General features: G+C 43.1%; 1 protein-coding gene across 4 annotated transcripts in view; it reads right to left on the bottom strand.

The window, feature by feature from the left end:
• ROBO1 (roundabout guidance receptor 1) overlaps positions 1-21,147 on the bottom strand; it is a 581,397-nt gene that overhangs the window by 281,472 nt on the left and 278,778 nt on the right. For 2 of the 4 annotated variants that reach the window (XM_079974737.1, XM_079974738.1), the window contains exon 1: positions 984-1,428. The exons of the other annotated variants lie outside the window; for them this stretch is intronic. In XM_079974737.1, the coding sequence (XP_079830863.1) occupies positions 984-1,038 (55 nt within the window). In that variant the 5' untranslated portion in view covers positions 1,039-1,428. Of the gene's footprint in view, positions 1-983; positions 1,429-21,147 lie in introns of those variants that run through there. 4 annotated transcript variants of the gene reach the window in all.

The following is a 21,147-nucleotide window of genomic DNA, read 5'->3' as shown; positions in this document are numbered from 1 at the left end:
AAGGTTTAAAAAGTGATGCTTCATATCAATCGACATATACTGAATAAACCATGCCTCTAGCTTCCTACTTGCCAATACCTGTAGCCTCTCCCCCCCTCACCTAAAACTGTAGGAAGAAGTTGTTTCCTGCTGTTTCTTTATGATCTATTTTAATTACAGTCCTCTGCATACATCAAACAAGGCTAATAGCCCCCTTGTTGCGAACTAGAGTGGCTGGTCCTAGCAGTGAGGACATGGGGGGGGGGGAGAGATAGACCAGCTTGCTCCATGATCTACCTTCACCTACTCTACTCATGTGCAAGCTGATCTATAAAACACAAGTGACTAGAGACTAAGCCTCAGTGGACACAGTAGGGCTTGCATCTGAGTAAACATGTATTTGATAGGCCTGTAAGGCTTCGATCCTTGGGATGTGCAGTGTCAAGTACATATAGTTAGGCCCTGGAGCGTTAAGCTCTCAGCTGACTTGCTCCATCTAGTTTCTAGAAGCGGACTGACGAGTTTGGAAGCATCAGAGGACCGGTCCTTTGCTGCCAATAACCCTGCTTTAATTTTTCAAAACTATGGGTGCAAACTGATGCATGCACTGTGCACATGCCCTCCATAACCTCAAGGCTAGACGAAAGTCGGTTCCACCCACATACTAAAAATCACTTGAACAGGCAGAAAAATCTGAGGAGAGAAAGAAATAAGTGCAAGCCCCGGGAACCAAGATTGGATAAAATTGCTGAGCATCTTCAGCTGGATCCTAGCCTCAGTTGCCCTGCAGTGAGTGACTAAAGTGGATGACTTTTGAGAACGTCCCATTGTTTTCAGTGTAAGACTTAAGCACATGTTTAATTGTTTCCTGCTTTAATCAGCAGCAATGGCTAGAGTTTTACATTTCCTTGACTCCTTCCCCAACTGGGATAAGCAAGGGAGCCATCTGCCCGCTCGACAATACGAGATCAATAAATAAAAATCATTCGAGGAGCAGCGATTACCTGAGCAGAGACATAATAATCCAAAGAGATAGAAGTGTACAAACTCCGCGATCATTGTCTCCAGGTGGAGCCTGTCGATAATCTCATGCCAAAAGGGAGGGCTGGAGATCGAGGGGGAGGGGGAGGACTTTCGCCAAAAGCCCCTCCAAGGCTTCCCAGTTTGTAAATCCACAAGCAGCTTAATGTAAGCGGCGGCGTCCCAAATCCTCCCGAAGTTGAACGGGGAGCCTCGTCCGGGCTCTTCGCAAAAAGTCTCTATTGTCAGCCGAAGCAGGCAGGGCTCCGTAGCTCCAGCCCAAGCCCAAGCCTGCGCTTTCCTCTCGCCCCGGGTTATCCCAAAGGGGGCTGCCTCGCCTTGCCGCGCCGCGGGACCATCCGACAGCAAGCGAGAAACAAAAGCAGCAGCCCGCCTGCTGCCCGCGCTTGCTTGCTGGCCGCCTGGCTGGCTTGGCTCTCGTCAAGGAAAGAAAGGCAGGCAAGGAGCAAGGAGCGCGCAGGTCACGAAAGTGCCGCCGCTTCTTGCGAGGATCTCAGGCAGCGGGGGGCGGAGACGGGCCGGCGGCTGCTCTGGGCGAGGACTTGCCTGGTGTGGCGCTGGGCGAGCGCGCGGCAGACAGAAGTGGCGGCGCAATCGCAGCAGCAGCAGCAGCAGCCCTGGGTCCCATCACTTGAAGCAAAGCGCCGGGACCGCCAGGCGAAGCAGCTTCCCGGCAGCCAGAGCGGAGCCGCGCGTCGCCCCAGCCCGCACCTCCCCGCTGTCCGTCCTGCGAAGCGACGGCTCTCTCCTCCTCCTCCTCCTCCTTTTCCTCCAGCTCCTTCCCTCTCCAAAAGCGGAGATTGGCACAAAAGCGAGGGTGTGTGGGGTGGAAAAACTTCTGAGGGCGGCCTCGTCCTCCTCTTCTGGGCAGCCCCTGGCGGAGAAAGGGTGTAGCTCCTCGCCTCCACGCTGAGGGGGCTGCAAAGCTCCGTCTCGCCCAGCAGCCCCTGAAGTTTCTGGCGTCGCGTTGAGGCAGGCGCGAGAGAGAGCGCGCGCTTGCCTTTCTCGCCCTGCCGCTGCAGGTCTGGTGCCGCCTCAGGACACCTTAAAGGAGCCGCGCCTCCCCAAACTGCTCAGAAAGAAAGAGAAATACAAAAGGGCTACAATGCCGAGCTGGAGAATCTCCTCCCTTGAAGACGACGGCGGCAACAACAGCCCACATTCCCATGTAACTTTCTTGCGATGGCAAAGGGTTAGAAACTACCCCGCGCTATTGGGTAACAAAAGGCTACGACTTGGAATATCACGGAGCCCGGAACAAACCATTTTTTTAAAAAAACATTACTTGCCTGGTGCTGTAAATGGAACTTCCCGACGTAGGATTCAAAAAATCCTCCCGGGGAAACAAGTGTAACCCTTTCACTGCTGCACAGCTGCAGTTAGTTCCACTGAGCATAGGAGAAGAGGAGTATTGATTACTGTGAACCGAGCAAGCGAAATACATAGAGGGGGAAGGAAGCAAGTTACAAAAGTGACAACTCCTAGGGGTGGAAGTGTCTTCGACCTCCTCAGTATTTTTGAGGGCCTTCTCGGCAGTGGCATCCTCCCATCAGATGTCAAGTAGATAAAGAGCTTCACAACTTTTAGAAGACATCTGAAGGCAGCCCTGTATCAGGCAGTTTTTAATGTTTGGTGTTATGTTTTATATGTGTTTGAAGCCACTCAGAATGGCTGGAGCAATAATAAAGGTATTATTATTGTTGTTATTGTTATTAGCCTGGGGCTCAGCCGCACCCCCAGTATTGAGGGGCGGAGGAAGCTGAGCGCCAAGCATTCTCCTCCTGCCAACCTGGACATCACTGATAGACAGAAGCCAATCTGCAAATATTCTCAGCAAATAGAAGATGTCACTGCTCTCCTCTGACCCCTGGGCAGGAGCTGCCCCCACCCAGCACAATTCAGAACCACCCCCACCCCCCACAATCCATGTGTGACAGCCTATGACTCCCGCTTCAACCTTAGGGTAAAGTTGATTTGACCTCCTCGTATCTGATGTAGATCTTCACTCACCCCTTCTTCCCTGGTGCGGGGATGGTTGCCATTTTCTGTTTTGGCTCAGGTGCCAAAATGTCTTGGGTCAGGCCTGCCACTTGATCATTGCTATCCAATCCACAATAGCTGATCAGAATCATGTGGCTCCAATTTTTTCTTTCCTCATCAGAAGTATAAAGCAGTTGAGCTTAGGGAGAAATCTTATGCATCTTGGGAGAGTGGTTACAGGATCAATGCAGGGTGCTCCAGGGGTGTGGTGGGGAAGACCATGGATCCACAGTACCCTAAGCCCCCTTGTTCCCCCAATGCACACCCACACCCACATCTGGAACAGACCTTGAAACCACACCAGACCTGGAGCTGCTATAATTAATCCCCATCCATTGTTGTCAATGGGGGAGGGAAGAAGATGAAAGAAAAGGAACACAATAAATCTTAAAAGGTACAATTCATCTTCCACCCTGCATGCAACCAACTTTGGATGTGGTGAATTCTCTTCCCACCCACACCTCCATAATATTGCTCTGTTAATATATTACTGTTTGTGATCATTTGCATATTTACTCAGATGTAAGCAGTGATGGGTGAAACCCCTTCCTGAGTCATAAAAGGAAGGGCTATTCCTCCTCTAAAATATTGGAAAACAGGATTGGAAGTAACCATGCTAATTACAAGCCCATTTTGGATCTTGTTACACTCCTGTTCACGCTGTGATGCCCAGGATGGAGCTTCCAAGGGACCATAGAAACTGAGATGCTGCCATGCAAGTTTCTAAGCACAAAAAAAGAAGAGGTGTGGAAGGAAGTTAGGAACTAATTTCTGGCTGGCATTACTAACAGAGCCAGAAAAAAAGAGGGGGAGGGAGTATGTGGTTGAAATGCTTACTCTGAATGGGAGGCCAGCCCCCACAAGTTATTGTGCTTTACATTTTGAACGAGAGAATTTCAGACCTTGGCAACATCACCAGATTAACATCAGTGTGTGCAGTGGGACTTAACTCCACAGAAAGTGTGTACAGCATTGGAGCCTTAACCTGTAGGCACAAAGCCAATGATAAACTGGATGACTGCCACTGCCTCACCTCTTTCCTTTATCTGTCATCTAGAAAACATGTTTACTTTCCACAAATTTTTACATAATTACAATTGTTTTAATAACTGCAGGTGTATTGCATAATACTTGAGGTTCAGTCTCACTCCCTTTGATTATTTTCACATATATACAACCTGAGCCTATGGTGGAGGAGTTCACAGCATTAACACCCCAAGAGGACCTTGCTTCCCACCTGGCTGCAGCCTTGCACTGAAACAGAAATCAAACATTGCTCTGTCTCTCTAGGTTCCCTGCTTCCCAGCTTGCTGCTTTGCTTTTCGCTTACATCACTTCAAACTCTCTGTTCTTGTCTTTCTAACTAACTACAGTGGTACCTCGGGCTAAGTACTTAATTCGTTCTGGAGATCCGTTCTTAACCTGAAACTGTTCTTAACCTGAAGCCCCACTTTAGCTAATGGGGCTTCCTGCTGCCGCCGCACCGCCAGAGCACAATTTCTGTTCTTATCCTGAAGCAAAGTCTTAACCCGAGGTACTATTTCTGGGTTAGCAGAGTCTGTAACCTGTAACCCGAGGTACCACTGTACTTGTGAGTTGAAAAATGGGCCCCCACCCATTTGCCATCTCATACAGAGCCACTTTCTTTGTTCCCCTTAATTGCCCATCACCATGCCAGGAAGCTAGCTAAACTATTCCAGGAATTAGAAGGGGGCCCAGGCCTTCAGCCTAACGCTTCTTCCAACTCATTACTATAAATCCAAGACCAGTCCTACCAATAAACAGAGGTAAGCAGCTGCCTCAGGTAACAGACAGAGAGGTGTTGAAGGACAGCTGTATGGGCCATACTGCCTGTCCTTTACCCCTAAGCTAGCTAGGTGCTCTCTCTTTCAGTGGAGATCACTGTTCTGTCGCCAGTGTGGAAATAACATGCAGCTGTCGGTAAAGGTAAAGGTAAAGGTAAAGGGACCCCTGACCATTAGGTCCAGTCGTGTCCAACTCTGGGGTTGCGGTGCTCATCTTGCTTTATTGGCTGAGGGAGCCAGCGTACAGCTTCTGGGTCATGTGGCCAGCATGACTAAGCCGCTTCTGGTGAACCAGAGCAGCGCACGGAAATTACTTTTACCTTCCCGCCGGAGCGGTACCTATTTATCTACTTGCACTTTGACATGCTTTCAAACTGCTAGGTTGGTAGGAACAGGGACCGGGCAACAGGAGGTCACCCCGTCGCGGGGATTCAAACCGCGACCTTCTGATTGGCAAGTCCTAGGCTCTGTGGTTTAACCCACAGCGCCACCCGCATCCGTCAGCTGCCAGTACTATCACCTTTTATACATGGAAAGGGAGTGTGTGCACAACAACATGCCTTAGGCCAGCCCTGAGTTCTATGATGAATGGAACTAGAACAAAAGCCTGCATAAAAATGGCAGCATCTGCTCTGCTGTTTTCCCTAGCCAAAACATAAACTGTGGATAATCAGCAGTGAGGGGAGAAATACTCTACATATGCACAAAGGCCTAATTCTCAGTTCTTAAAAATAATTCCAATATAAGAGAGCCTTCCTTTTAGCAAAGGTCCTTCACCAGAGCAGCCTGAAGTAACCTGGGTAGGGCTTTTATTTTGTTGTGTAAAAACATTCTGATTTCTTGTCCAGACTAGCTAATAAATTGAACCTATTGAATGGAATCCAAAAAAACAATGAATTTCACATGCCCAGGTGAGGTTTGCCTCGTGTTTTTAAACAGTAGCTGCTTCCCCATGTTGCACAGTTATCTGGTCTTGAAACTGAGGGGTTGTCAAAGGATGTTTGTGCTATTATAGGAGGGTGTGCAGTTTAACGGTTAGGGTGCATACCCATGTTCTTGGGTGCACCAAAAGTAGCTCTTTGAAAAAGCACCATTATTTCCTAATGCAAACGCAAGTGTTGTGCTGTGAGTGGGAGGGCATTTTCATTAGGAATGCAATAGGGGGTAGGAATGCAATAGGGGGAAGTCCCATCCGCAGCAGGAAATGGTATTAAAAATTCAGGTCAGTTGCTCACATGTTATGTAAGTAACGTCGCATGTAGCATGACGCCCCCCCCCCCAGTCTTGGTTTATAACTAAATAAAACCCTCATACAACCTAAGACCATAATCCAATTTGTGTGTGTGATGCAACCCATGCACTCTTTAAAGTGTAGAAGTTTTGCTTCTTTGGGTACAAATCCTATACCAGGGGTCAGCAAACTTTTTCAGCAGAGGGCCGGTCCACTGTCCCTCAGACCTTGTGGGGGGCCAGACTATATTTTGGAGGGGGGGGAATGAGCAAATTCCTATGCCCCACAAATAACTCAGAGATGCATTTTAAATAAAAGCACACATTCTACTCATGTAAAAACACGCTGATTCCTGGACCATCCACGGGCTGGATTGAGAAGGCGATTGGGCCACATCTGGCCCCTGGGCCTTAGTTTGCCTACCCATGTCCTATACATTAATCAGAAGTAAGTCCCACTGAATTCAATGGGGCTTATTCCCATGTAAGTGGAATTAGCACTGCAGCCTTAGCAGATTTTTGTTGAGCTTTCTCTAGAATGCGGGGGGGGGGGGGGGGGGGACCTCTAGCCAATATGTTCTTGGAGCTGACCATTGGTCATGCTTGCCAGGGCATATTATAGTTGGAGAACATACAAATTTCCCCAGGTGGCCTTAGTGGACCATCCAGTAGAGATACATGATGACATCTCCTGGATTCTAGTGTCTATGATGATTTGCTATTCCCTAAGCCAGCAGGAAGCCCACAATAAAAAAATACAGTGCATGGCCTACTGTGTCATTGATTTACAATGTTTGATCTCAGAAATCAGATCATGGGAAATAGATCATTTCCCATGATCTATTTCTTTTTAAAAGAGAAGCAGCCTGGTATTTGATGTGTTCTGAGAACTTTTTTTTTTCATTTTTAATAGATTATATGGGTATTAAATTCAGATTTCTTTATAAAGCAAGATATTTAAATATATATACTAAGGCTGCAATCCTAACTCCATTTATCTGGAAGTAAGAGGGAACTACTTCTAGGTAGACCAGCCTTGGATTCCATTGGTACTATGGGTTGGATCCAGACTTGGGTATAACTGAAATCAATGAGAAGAGGTAGCCATTACTAAATTAAGCACTATTGATTTCAATAGGAATGAAGTTTGACCCAATGCCTTTTTTAAATCCAAGTTGAAAATAAAAAATGTGATTCAATTAGAACGAAATCAAATCAGCTATTTAATCCGCCCTGTATCTAACTGTGAATGTGTTAGCTTTACCACCCATGTAGTTGATGCTTCAAGTCTAAAACCATTAAGAACAGTTCATCCACCCACATACCTTCTTTCTGACTCACCCAGAGGCAGTTATTATAACATTACTAAAATTGTTATACACAGCAGAGTACACATCGTGACCTCCTAATTCTTTCATCACTCCTTTCAGTTAATTACTAGATTCCACTGTACTGTTTCACAGCTCCAAAAGACCAGTTCTTTAAGGGTTGGTCCAGACAGTGGTTTCCCACGCTTATGATTTGGCATTGTACTGCATAGCCAGGAGTAGACAAAATGTCACGGTGAAAAACAGACGCCTTTTCCCATGAGACAGCTCCATGGCAAGAATAGGGAGCCAGACAGGCACGTATTTTTACGCCAATATGCAACTGCTTTGTATATTTGATCCAACTGCAGAACTCTGGTTTTTCGGAATGCAAAGCTCTCTCTGTGATTCAGAAGTGTACAGACCTTCAAAGGGCAAATCCCTGACTTTGAAGTGTCAGAACATAAGGCGAGTCTGCTGGATAAGGCCAATGGCCTACCTAGTCCAGCATCCTGTTGTTGCAGTGGCCAGCCAGATGCCTGTGGGAAGCCTGAAAGCTGGATGTGAGTGCAACAGCACTTTGCCCACTTGTGATTCCCAGCAACTTGCATGCAGAGGCATGATGCCTCTGACAGTGGAGATAGAACACAGCCATTATGGCTATTAGCTGCTGATAGCCTTGACCTCCATGAGTTTGTCTAATCATATTTTAAGTTGGTAGCCATCACTGTGTCCTGTAGTAGTTAAACTATGTGTTGTGTAAAAAAGTGCTTTCTTTTATGTGTCCTGAGTCTTCCAACATTCAACTTAGTTGGCTTTCCACAAGTGTCTAGTGTTATAAGGGAGGGAGAATAGAGAACTTTTCTGTATTCACTTTCTCCATTCCACGCTCAATTATTAACCATCTATTATATCACCCCTTACTCACATTTCCTCTAAAAAGTCCCAAATGTTGCTGCACTTCTTCATATGGGAGTCCCCCCTCCCATTGATGTTTTGCGTTGCCCTTTTCTCACTCTAGTAAAAAGGTAAAGGTACCACTGACCGTTAGGTCCAGTTGTGGATGACTCTGGGGCTGCGTGTTCATCTCGCTCTATGGGCTGAGGGAGCTGGCGTTTGTCCGCACACAGCTTCCAGGTCATGTGGCCACCATGACTAAGCCGCTTCTAGCGAACCAGAGCAGCGCACAGAAACACTGCTCTACAAGAATGATATCCTTAATCAGAACTGTACACAATATTCCAAATGTGATTATACTATAGATTTGCATAGCAGCATTGTGATACCTGCATGGGGATGACACACAGCTCTATTTCTCTGTAACATCTGAATGAATCAGTAGTGGCCATCCAAGTACTGCATCCAAGTACAGTGGGAAACTGAATAAGGGCCAATAAACTGAGTTTAAACCCCAGCAAGATGGATTCCCTGTAGGTGAATGATTCATCTCTTCAGGAGATAGGCCAGTTACCTGTTCTGCAAGGGGCTGCATTCCCTCTGAAGGAACAGGTATGTAGTTTGAGGGGTGCTCCTGGGTTTTATCCATGTCACTTAAGGTACAGGTACCCTTGGACATGGCATCCAACTCAGTACAAAAGGAAGTCTGGATGAGCCTTCAGATAGCTTGGCCACTGTGATCCTGGCATTGGTAACCTCAATACTGGGTTGCTGCAATGCACTCTTTGTGTCTGGAAGCTGCAAGTGGTGCAGAATGTAGCACCCAAGTTGCTGATAAGGGCTTCCTCTTGACAACATGTAACATAAACAGAGGCTGGACACAACTGGAACTTGTCTCTGTGGAGCCTCTCACAGCTGTGTATGATGTGCTCTTCTTCCTCTGCATACTATAAAGAGCAGGCTTCTTCAACCTCGGCCCTCCAGAGACTACAGTTCCCATCATCCCTGACCACTGGTCCTACTAGCTAGGGATCATGGGAGTTGTAGGCCAAAAACATCTGGAGGGCCGAGATTGAGGAAGCCTGATGGATTGAGGAAAAGAAGTCAGAGAGGAAAGAACTGCTGTTGCAGCAGCATATACTTGAAAGGAAAGGAAATTTAGAAAATGGAACATTCTAAGTGTAGAAGATATAGCAGGAACTGACAGGGAGCTCTGTCAGGGTTATAACCCAGTGATGAGCTAGGAAAGTAAACTCTTTACTTATGGGAGGAGGGGAGGGAGAAGTAAATTTGAAAAGGTATTCCCAGGGAGAGTTGAAAGAAGGCGCTAGAGACTCACCAAGATTTCTCTGGAGGAAATAGCATAAGTTAGCTGCTCTCGTCTGGGGGAGATTTCAGAACAAAAATATGCTAGAAACATATTTGCTGCACTGGCTCCTAATATGTCACTGAGCACAGCACTGAAAGTCTTTAAAGCCCTAAATTACCTAACTTGGGACCAGGTTATCTAAGGGATCAAAGAAAGCTGGGCTAGCTAAGAGGAAGCTGGGATGGCTGAGTTGACAGGACAAAATTTTATTTCAACATGTCTTTTCAGCACATTGTGCAACCTGATAATTTGGTATAGGGCAACTCTTCCCAATGCAACAAAGAAAAAGAAAAAAAGCTATAACTCATCTATATGTTTTACTTGTGGGTCATTCCAAAGGTCCCAACTGCCATATGTATTATATAGGAAAGAGTGATAGGATGTCACCTGGTGGAATGTGCATACTCTTCATTAAAAAATTAAAATCAAAGTCGACAAGCAAAAAAAGGGGGGAGCTTTGAATGACATGCATTCAACAGTCACAATAAAATGGAATGGAGCCTTGCTACACACCCACCCAATGCAATTATGCTAGGCATCGTGAAGCCTTCAAGAAAGCATTATTTCCCCACCCCCAATAATGTCTGGTTTTGAAACACATTCATGTCACATAATATATGGGCACTGAAGAAAGGCTGTCAAAATGATGTGCCTAAAATGTGCCTGAGAAATGAAAGTATATTCACTGTTCAGATATCATGCATTTAATGTTTCCAAGGACATCCATTTTTAAATGATTTGCACAGAATTTTTTTTTATAAAAGAAAAGCTTCTGTCTCATTAAAAAGAAATGGAATAAAATGATACATTGTACAGTTCTGCCAGTGACAGTCAACTATGGAGAATGTTGCATTTTTTAAAACATGGCATTAAAATAACTTTTCTATACATTTTATTTTGGGGAGAAAGGCTTCCTGTATGTTTTAATTCAAATAGATATTTAATATTCCATATATATATATCTAGAGTAAAATACATCACGTGCCTTATAGGAGTGATTTATTAATATGTGCTTGTAGAGTTGGTTTCATTTTATTGGATATTAAATATCTATTTATATGTTTGTATATCCCTTTCAAACATTGCATCCTTAATTGTGTTTTCTCTGTGTTTTGTTTTTGTTTTTTGTTAAGGAAAGCACAACTTTTCTTTTTATAATTCACCAGCATTAAAAATAACAGTAGCAATTTGGACTTCAAAGGAATTACGTAAATATCCATCCTATTTCTTTCACTAAATTGCTGGTCATATTTAACAAAGCCTCCATTTATGAGCTGAAGAATCATAAAGAATTAACTTTCTGTCCAATTCAAGGAAGAAAGTAAAACAACTGAAAATTATCTGCTTATTTGCACAGTACAATTTATGATGAAAGCAGTTCTTGGCCAACTGTACCTGAGATGTTTGTTGGGAGGCTTCTAAACCCTTCAAATGAAGGCAGGATACAAAATAAAAAATAAACTGCTATATATGCACATCTTGCAAGAGCCTTAAGCATTTTCAAAATTCACAGACTGGATAAAATTATCCATATTAAAATAATTCAAAAGTGCTTCTTATTACAATATACTGTATATATTAAAACTTTGACGCTGATCAAGCCAAAACCAAGCGAGTCGCATTGATTTGGATGCATAAGCTTCAAATTCACTGAAGCAAATGAAATTTTAAGGATGCAATCACATGGCTCCTGGGAGCGTGTTCCAGGGCCATAAGATATATTAGATCTCTGAACCCAATGTCAGAGAGGAGACCCAATGTCAGATCCCCCTTCTCACCAATATAATACTCCCGGCGCCCTGAACCCAACTGAAGTTCAAGCTCTGGTGTTCGAAGGGCCAAAAAGGGTATGTGCTGGGGACAGTTCAGGGACATGTTGTTGATTGAAACAGCTGGGATCCATGCCACAGGCCTGTGACCTGACCCCAGACTCCAAAAATGCCCCAATACTGGGGTAGCTGGTCTAAATATTTCCAGTGGGAAGGAAACAGTTGAAAAAAAGAAAACAAATAAGAAGAAACCATATACAACATATCAAAGGACACAAGAACACTCCTCTAAGCTAATTTCTATTCGTCAGGCAAACTGCCCCACTTTTCCCGCTGCCACTGGCCTAGAGAATTATAAAGATTCACAAACTTTTTATTGATAATAATCAGCTAAACAGTTTGAGGATCTATACAACTTTATAGCATGCAGAAATCAGCATTCTCAGAGAAATCAAAGAATGGAACTGAGGGAAGTCGGGGGTGGGGGTGGGTGGGTTTTGTGTGGGAGGGTGGAAAAATGGGGGGGGAAATAAGGATGATATGTTTCTGGATAATATGTTTTGTTTTAATTTTGAATAAAAAAAGAGAGAATTATATCATAAAAAGCTTAATTTCTGAAAGTCTATAGGCTAATGGGTAAATGACATGGGAGTTGAAAATGGGATTAAGGTTGTTGTTGTTATATTTGTATATGACGCTTCATCCAAAGATCACGGAGCAGTTCACAACATAAAAATACTAAATGAAAACACAAAATACATATTAAAAACAACCAGGAACCCCTCTTCCACAAACACATTTAAATGCAAGTTAATTAGCCCAAAGGCCTGGTTATAAAGAAACACTTTTGTAACAATATGCAATGAAGGTGCCAGGCAAGTCTCCTTGGGGAAAGCATTCCAAAAATGGAGAGTGAGGGCAGAAAAGGCCCATTCTCATGTTGCCACCCTCCAGGCCTCTCATGGATGAGACACACCAAGAAGGGCCTCAGATGATGATTGCAGGGCCTGGATCAATTCATATGGGGAGAGGTGGTCATTGAGATATTGCCGTCCAGAGCCGCTTACGGCTCTGTAGATCAAAACCAGCACTTTGAATTGGGCCTAGAAACTAAGCCAATGTAGTCAGGCCAGGATCAGTGTAATATGCTCAAACCATCTTGCCCTGATGAGCAACCTAGCTGCTGAATTCTGCACCAGCTGCAGTTTCTGAACTGTCTTCAGAGGCAGCTTCTGTGCAACACAGTGCAATAATCTAACCTAGTGGCTACCAGAGCATAGACAACAGAAGTAAGGCTATCCCTGTCAAGATAGGGGCACAGCTGGCCCACCAACCACAGCTGATGAAAAGCACGCCATGCTACTGAGGCCAGTTGAGCCTCAAGTGAAAGCAGAGGATCCAGAAGTACCCACAAACTGCATACCTGCTCCTTCAGAGGGAGTGTAACCCCACCAAGAGTAGGCAACCTCCCGGACTTCCGGGTTGGCGCCTCCGGCAATGGCTGAGCTCCTCCGATCGGGAGGAACTTACTCCGTGAAAAACAGGGTCTGACCGCCACGGTGAAGGCGGTGACCCACTGAAATCGGCAATGGCTGAGCTCCTCCGATCGGGAGGAACTTACTCCGTGAAAAACAGGGTCTGACCGCCACGGTGAAGGCGGTGACCCACTGAAATCGCAGGTGGAAGAAGCCTGTGAACCTGGGATTCGGCTGGCACCTTTTGTGCCTCCCCTACTCACGGGGAAACCCTGTTTAGGGGATCCGTAGCGATGTGGGCTGAGCGGCGCGGTGCTCTGAATCGACTGCTTCTTTCACGGAGTGAAGCCGCATTGCTGTTGCTGGAGAGCGCTGACTTTTTCCTGTGGACAATTGGATTTTAAACAGCTACCCATGAGTAGAACGGAAAATTGGATTTTTAAGTACTTTAATTTGGAGCCGAAGTGGGAAGGTCATAAACAGGAAGTCCGCCTTCTGCTTTTGTAAATAGACTGAAGCAAAGACGTTACAAGCTAAAGTCTTTGAAAGCTTTTGACAAAGGATTAAATCTCCATCGGTTAAAAATACAAAACCCTTCTTGGAAGCAGGTGAAGAGGGGGAAAATTTTGAACCTAGTAAGCCTGCAGGTGTGAGGGGAAAATCAAATTACCACAGCTCTGAACCTGGGAACGGCTGCCAGATGACGCTTGGGGAAAGTTTACTGACAGAACGGATTTGACAGCTAGCTAAAATAAGAGCAAGATACTGTTTCCATTGTCATCTTCTGCATTTAAAATGGAGAAAAAGTAACTGAAAATTGAAACTATGATTATTGCCTGAGTTGTGCTTGAAAGAACTGATACAAGTGGAGACTGTTTCCCTCTAGAGGGAGCCTTTGAAATTGTTATAGGAGTGTAACTGGGAGGTCTCCAGCTGCAAGATAAAGATTCTGAGAACCAGAGATTGACCTTGGACCATTCAAAATGTTGATAGGAGAAGTTATTTTGACTGCATTATGCAAGACAAATTATTTGCTGGAAGAGATTCATAAAAAGATGGATGATATGACTTTTAAAATGGATAATTTGGAACAGAAAGTGACTAATATGAGACAAGCGAGTACCAACACAGAAATAATTCAGGACCTGGCACGGGAACCTACCTTGGCAGAACAAATGGTGGAGGAAAAGGAGAAAATCGTTGTTTTTGAACCTAAAATAACACAAGCGGGATCCTTAGTTCTACAGAAGCAAACTGAGGACTATAAATTGAGGCCTTTTATGATTGAATCTAGAAAAAGCCAGATTTTGAGGATTGGATCCCGGCTTGGACTGAAGAATCTCTCTATCCAGGGATTAATTGACTTTTGGGACATGGACTTGGATTTGAAGGAGATTGAAGTTTTGGGGGCCTTTGGATCTGGAGGAATCTTGAAATACGTCCTGAAACACTGTATAGACCCTAGCTTTAACTATGGAAATTTGGCTGAACTATCCAGAAGGAATAAAAGTAATGTTAGGATGGAGCTCTCTCGAGGCTTGCTCTCAAGCATTAAAGAATATCAAGAAAATCTACAGAAGGGACATGGAAAAGAGTTAAGAGCCTCGGACATAAGATCTCCAGGTTGATAGACTATAAGGAATTGACGGAAAAGACTGGCAGAATCCGAAACCAGGGAGAGGAGTTGATGGAAGAAGATTGGAAAACTTAAAGTTTATATATAGAAATATCGCAAAATTAATGAGTGATAGAAAAATGATGGATTGATATTTTATGGATTTAGCAGAAATGTTATAAGGAGTTAAACACATACAAGCATTTTAGTTTTAATGTTAAAATAAGGTTAAAGGGGGGGGAAAGGAACAAATTGGTGAAAGGAGGGAAAGTAAAGTTACATTATATTGAGATAAATTACAGAACAAAAATTGGAAAAGATGGAAAGGATTTGCTGAAATAGATAATGGAATTAGAATACAAAAAAGGGAGGTGTGAGGAGGTCAAGGAAATAAGCGAATGAAAAATAAGTTGGGAAGATTAGTTGTGTTTTTTCCCCTCTTTCTCTTGTTGTGATGTGTTGTTTTGTTTTTGTTTGGTGTTATTGTTTTTACTTTTGCTTTTTGTAACCCTTGAAAATTTTAATAAATATTATAAAAAAAAAGAGTAGGCAACCTCCCATCCATCTGGTCTAGGGAACTGCCCACTAACAGTGCCACAGTGTCTCAGTGTTTTCTGGATTGAGTTTCGGTTTGTTGGTTCTCATTCAGTCTATTACAGAGGCAAGACAATGGTCTAGCACATCCACTCTCCCACCTGCAGATGTAAAGGAGAAGAAGAGCTGGCAGCCTATAGATGACAACGTACTACAAAGCTCTAGATAACCTCATTCATCGGTTTCATGTAGATGTTAAATAGCATCCAGGATAAAACTGAAACCTGAGGAACCCCATTTCAGTAGGACTGGAACTTCCGCAAAGTGGTGCCACCCACTCCAAAGTCGGACAGCTGCTCCAGAAGGATAACATGATAGATGGTATCGAAAGCTACTGAGAAAATACAGATAATTAACGGGGACACATTTCCTCTGTGTATCTCCTGACAGAGGTCATTATACAAGGCAACCAAAGCAGTTTCTGGCCCAAAACTGGGCCTAAACTTGACTGAAATGGCTAGTTTAGAAGAACTGTCAAATATCTGCACCATTGTTCTTCAGCTCTGAAGGGGAAACACTTGATCAGAACAAGAGACTAGAGGCACCATACTATACATCTGGCTCACTTTAGGGTGGTTGGCTGAAGACACTTTCATCAGCCTATTTGCCTAGGCTGGCCTTTGTAGTTCAAGAACAGGTAGGGAAAGGTAATTAAATTGAATCATGCTCTGTTTGTTATTTTTTTGCTATTGTTACTTGGCATGTCTCTTCAGTGTGGGGTGGTCTGTAAAAATGGAACAGAATAAATACCGGTATTTTCCGATAGAACAACTAATCAGACAAGAGCTGTGCTCATTTTTTAACATCTGAAAGAATACAAAGGACAGCCATAGAGGTGATGTTAAAGGGACCAGAAGGAAGAACAGGGCATATTTGAATGACAGGGTCCAACTGAATGACCATGAAATTATAGATTCTAAAGCGGAAATGGAGTGATAATAGTCATATTCTTTTGTCATTTAATTCTGGACTTTGTAATTCTATCGGGATCAGTTTAGGCTCCCCGCACTGTAAAATATACCCTGAAGCTGAATTCCTGTTTTAGACATCAGTTTAAAAGAATCCAGGACTGTTCATTCTAGGTTTACTTTCCTTAAAAAAAAAAAAAAGCAAGAATAAGAAACTGCTGCTTTAAATTTAATGCAGAAAGTAACAGAACTTGACACCTTCTAGCATCTGTTACTCGAAGGTCAGACTAGCCTGCAAGGCACAAGGCAACTCTCCAGGACGCCCTTGGCTCCCAGCCAAACTGAGCTTCAAAAACAAAACGAAAATAATCTTCTATGTATTTCAAATGAGAGACCTATCACTTTGAAACTGCCAAGAGAGAGGCCTCACAGCTCTTATCCCCATCCCCAAGGATATGTGCAGGGATATCCTCCCTTAATTTAAAAAGCTTGAAGTTATTTTCTTTTGATCATGCTGGCAGCAATGAGGAATGCCCTAGAAAATTAGTGTGGATGTACACAGGGAAAATGGATGCATTCAAATGCTGAGGCTTATCCATAGGCATGGGATACTTTCTCTGCAAGGTCCCGGGAAGTGGCGCAGCCCTTAAGAAATCACACAACTCTCCTAAACCTAATACGCTGATAGATTAAAGGAAAAGGAGAGTGGGGGGCGTACATGTTGCAGTTTAATTCAAGAAAGAGGCTTAGCAACAGTAACACCAAGCTGGCTCTGATGACCATTTCTAGATAACAGAAAGAAAGGTCCAGTATATTTGGCATCCTGCCCTAATTCAATATTTTTGTGACACACCTGTTTGATCCAACTCCTGATCAAGGCTAAACCCTTGTAATCCTCTTATGCTTGCATAAGGACCTACATATCCCCCTCTCCCAACCTGGGGAATCTGGTATTCTGCAAAGAGTACAGGATCTGAAATCTTTTCGCATCAGTGCAATATCACAAAATATGTCACTTGTGCAGGGAACAAAGTATCACGGTCACTTTGTTCATAACTATTACTGCACTGAGGTCCATGTTACCATTTGAAGTGCCACAGTATACATCCCAACCAAATGCATATTTATTAGGAAGAAAGATTTCTTGTACATCCAAAGGGACACACCCCCAAGTAATTTTTTGACAAAATTGGAACCTAAGACCCAAATCCTATGCCTTACAGCATCACCCCTCCCTGCATCAAGCCATGTCCTTTATCTGGTCACATAGCTCTTTCTTACAAGGCGGAACTAGACCACAGGGGTTCAAGGCTGTTCTGATAATGTAGGAATTGGATTAACCAGAGAAATGATGCAGTGCCAAGAAAGCCTACACTACAGGCTGCTTTGCCAGCCCTGGTGGTCACAACATTGGTATAATAGAAGCTATTTCATTTTCAAATGTATTTTCTCTCATTACAGCACAAAAGGCCTTATAGCAGGCATGATCAATATGGTGCCCATCAGAGGTTGCTGGACTACAGCTCCCAACTTCCCTGACCACTGGACATGCTGGTTGTGTCTGCTGGAAAATGGAGTCCAGAAACATCTAGGGGACACCATGTTGGCTACCACTGTCTTATACAATAAATATAATTTTTCTTGATCAATGTGACACCAGGCAAAATACTTATCTCTGATATTTCATCTCATATAGAATTAGTTTCTTTGACCCACTTATGAATTAGTTCATTTGACTTGGTATTAGAGCTGTACTGAGTCTTAGAATAGTATCTGTTAGCAAGAGTTTGAAAACCAGCCTAAATATAATTAGTTTTAAAAGCAGGATTGAGGGCTATGGAACATTAATGCTGTTACCCTTTCCTCATCATAGTTATGTAAAAGTAATTAGGCATGCATAGGACTGCTCTGTGAATAAACAGGGTTTTTTTTGGGGGGGGGGAGTTTTCAATAATTTAGGCAAAAGTTTGACCTGTGAGCTTAAGCATGACTACAGTGGTACCTCAGGTTAAGTACTTAATTCATTCCAGAGGCCTGTTCTTAACCTGAAACTGTTCTTAACCTGAAGCACCACTTTAGCTAATGGGGCCTCCTGCTACTGCCGCACCACTGGAACATGATTTCTGTTCTCATCCTGAAGCAAAGTTCTTAACCCGAGATACTATTTCTGGGTTAGCGGAGTCTGTAACCTGAAGCGTATGTAACCCGAGGTACCACTGTATAGCTATATCAGTTTTATAATTGTTTCAGTGTTTTATCTGGAATATATCATATTATTGTTGGAATCAAATGAGGTCTTAAAGATTTGTGTTGTTGAAATAAAGCACAATTTAAAATAACTCATCAGGACTCTAGTCATTTTGTCGTTTAGTTTTTGTTTTGAAATTAGTTGTTTGTCGCATTGTGAACTATACTTTAATGCCCTCTGCTGGTACTACATGGTAAATATTTCTCTTTATCTGTTTCTGTTGGGAGTTGGTGTGTGTGTATGAGACAGAGAGAGAGGGAGAAAGAGGGGGAATGAGAGAGAGAAAGAGAGATGTAAATGTGTCAGAAGTGGTTTGTAGTTTCAATGGGAGTTAAAGTATAACTAATTTCCAATATTAGACTAGCTAAAAATATATTCATGAACAAACCAAATTCTCACATTCATTTCTGAGACAGAATTATTAAATAAATACCGTCTATTGTTTAAAGCCCTTCAATTTTTCATGCAAAACATGGTCATATATACCTAGAACATGAGAACACCCAAAATTCTCAAGCAACTTTGGTTATCATTGCTACATTAGAATATCAATATGTGTGACACATATTTATTATTATTACCAAAGTTTGGTTCTGCATTTTCACATTCTGTTTTGGAAAGGAATGGCCTTGTTTGTGCCAGGCAAACATTTACATAATTTGCTGCCATTTTTCTTATTTCACTGCATACAGAAGCCACTTGAAATATAAGCAAACATTAAGCATTACAGTAGAATATTTCAATATATGGATTGCTATAAATGTCAGAAGTCCTGTTGACAGTGTTTTAAACAATTTTCTAGTGAATGATGACAATCTTTTCTTTTCCTTTTTCCTTTTACAGTAACATATGCACTGCAGATGACTTTTATTGCTATTAAGTTATTGCTTTGATCATAAACTTCCCTATCACTTTTTTTTTAACAATTCTGCCTGGTTAAGTAAACATATCTTGATGAAGGCAGATTTTGTTTAGTTCAATTTCAAAAATATTTTTTTCCTCAGCAAAAATTCAAGCTATCTTTATTATTTTGGAGAGGCTCCCTGCATAAAAAGTAGTGCAGTTATAGAAACAGGCAACTGTGTTTCATATCTAAGTACCTTATTATACATATAATATGTAAAATATTAACAACTTGGCAGCATTTCCTAAACAAACACTGTGGAGTGAGTCCAATTGAACTTTTTGTGACTTATGCATGCATAGGAATGCATTGACCAATATGTACCACATCATACACTTGAAAAAGAATAAACTGAACTTTACAGGCTGTAAAGAACTATCTTAGGCTGAATCAGACCATCGGTCCATCTCACATACAACCACTGACCCTGAATCATAGCAGGACTTTAAAGTCATTTTAAAGTCAGTGTGGTGTAGTGGTTAAGAGCAGTGGACTCGTAATCTGGTGAACCGGGTTCGATTCCCTCCTCCTCCACCTGCAGCTGCTGAGTGACCTTGGGCTAGTCACACTTCTCTGAAGTCTCTCAGCCCCACTCACCTCACAGAGTGTTTGTTGTGGGGGAGGAAGGAAAAGGAGATTGTGAGCCGCTTTGAGACTCCTTCGGGTAGTGATAAAGCAGGATATCAAATCCAAACTCTTCTTCTTCATTTAAGCAGGCTTGCCAGACATTCAGCATAGAACATATGTGAAAAAGCATGATCATAGCCATTAGACAAGGTGAGGCTGCTGCCTAAGGTGGCAGAAAAAACCCAGGCTAGCACTTCATGAGTGCCAATTTTGGGCAAGATCATGTCCACTTGGGGTGATTTGGGTCTTGATCTTGCCAGAAATGGGTGTATATGGTGGCACTGATTCTCTTCCAGCAGTGACTGTGGCAGGGCACACAGCAATACCAGAAGCAGGTAGGTGGTGGCAGAAGAAGTTGTGGCAGCAGCAGCAAGGCAGGGCAGCACTTTCTGGATGTGACACCCCTGATCATTGCTCCCGTGCTATAGTTTCACCTCTGTTACTAGAATCGGGACTACCAGACAGTGAAAAATGTTAAAACACAACTATTTGAATGAACTGAGGAACCTCACATTTCTTACTGGCGGTGAGTCACACAAACAGAACAATCAACTCTTAACTGCATTGAATTTCTTGGTGATGTTACTCTTTGGGGAGGAGGAAGCCAACCTATTTCAACAGGGAATAGCATGTATCACCAGGGCAACAGTCAACATAAGTTGGTTAACAGAACCTCTTTCTGGCAGGAATGAAAGGAAACAAATGACTAAATGTTGTGATGCAGCTTTATCACCTGCATTAGCTCCCAATGAAATAGAGTCTTCCTTCCGGATACCAGGGCAGCTGCAAATCCATCTCTTCTCTTTCTTTTGTATGTATTGTGGCTGGGTTGGGATATGGCTTGTCAATGCAGATTTCAAGCTTAGGGCAGCAACACACATTATGAAAACTGGCAAGTTCACACTTGTATACGACACACATATATTCATGAGGTTTCCAGTATCATGTGAGAGTTATGCTTAACTTCCATGAAGTATACATGCTGCAGGAACAAGTGTTCTCTCTTCTCATGATTTTTATACACTTTGTCCAAGCAATTAAGAGGGCCAGGAGGGGAGGAACTGAGCTTATTTTTTTGTGTATTATATTTAAGGTCTCTGATATACACAGTAGAGTGGTGACAAATTGTAGCCCAGTCTGCTGCAGCAAAAGCAGCAAAGAGCTCCATGTCTGATGAAGTAGCCTATAGATCCTGAAAGCTCATGTCACAATAAATTTTAAGTTTTCATGGTGCCATAAGACTCTCTCTTGCCAATCCTCTGGAATTTGTCACTATGGAAAGCTCCAGAGTAGTTTTATCAGGCACCGTTAACTGTAGTTTCCACAACATGTTCATGAT

Source organism: Podarcis cretensis (genome assembly GCF_951804945.1).
Source record: "Podarcis cretensis genome assembly, chromosome: 4".
Lineage (NCBI taxonomy): Eukaryota > Metazoa > Chordata > Lepidosauria > Squamata > Lacertidae > Podarcis > Podarcis cretensis.
Note: the sequence above shows the minus strand (reverse complement) of the source record. Positions and strands in the feature narration are given on the sequence as shown.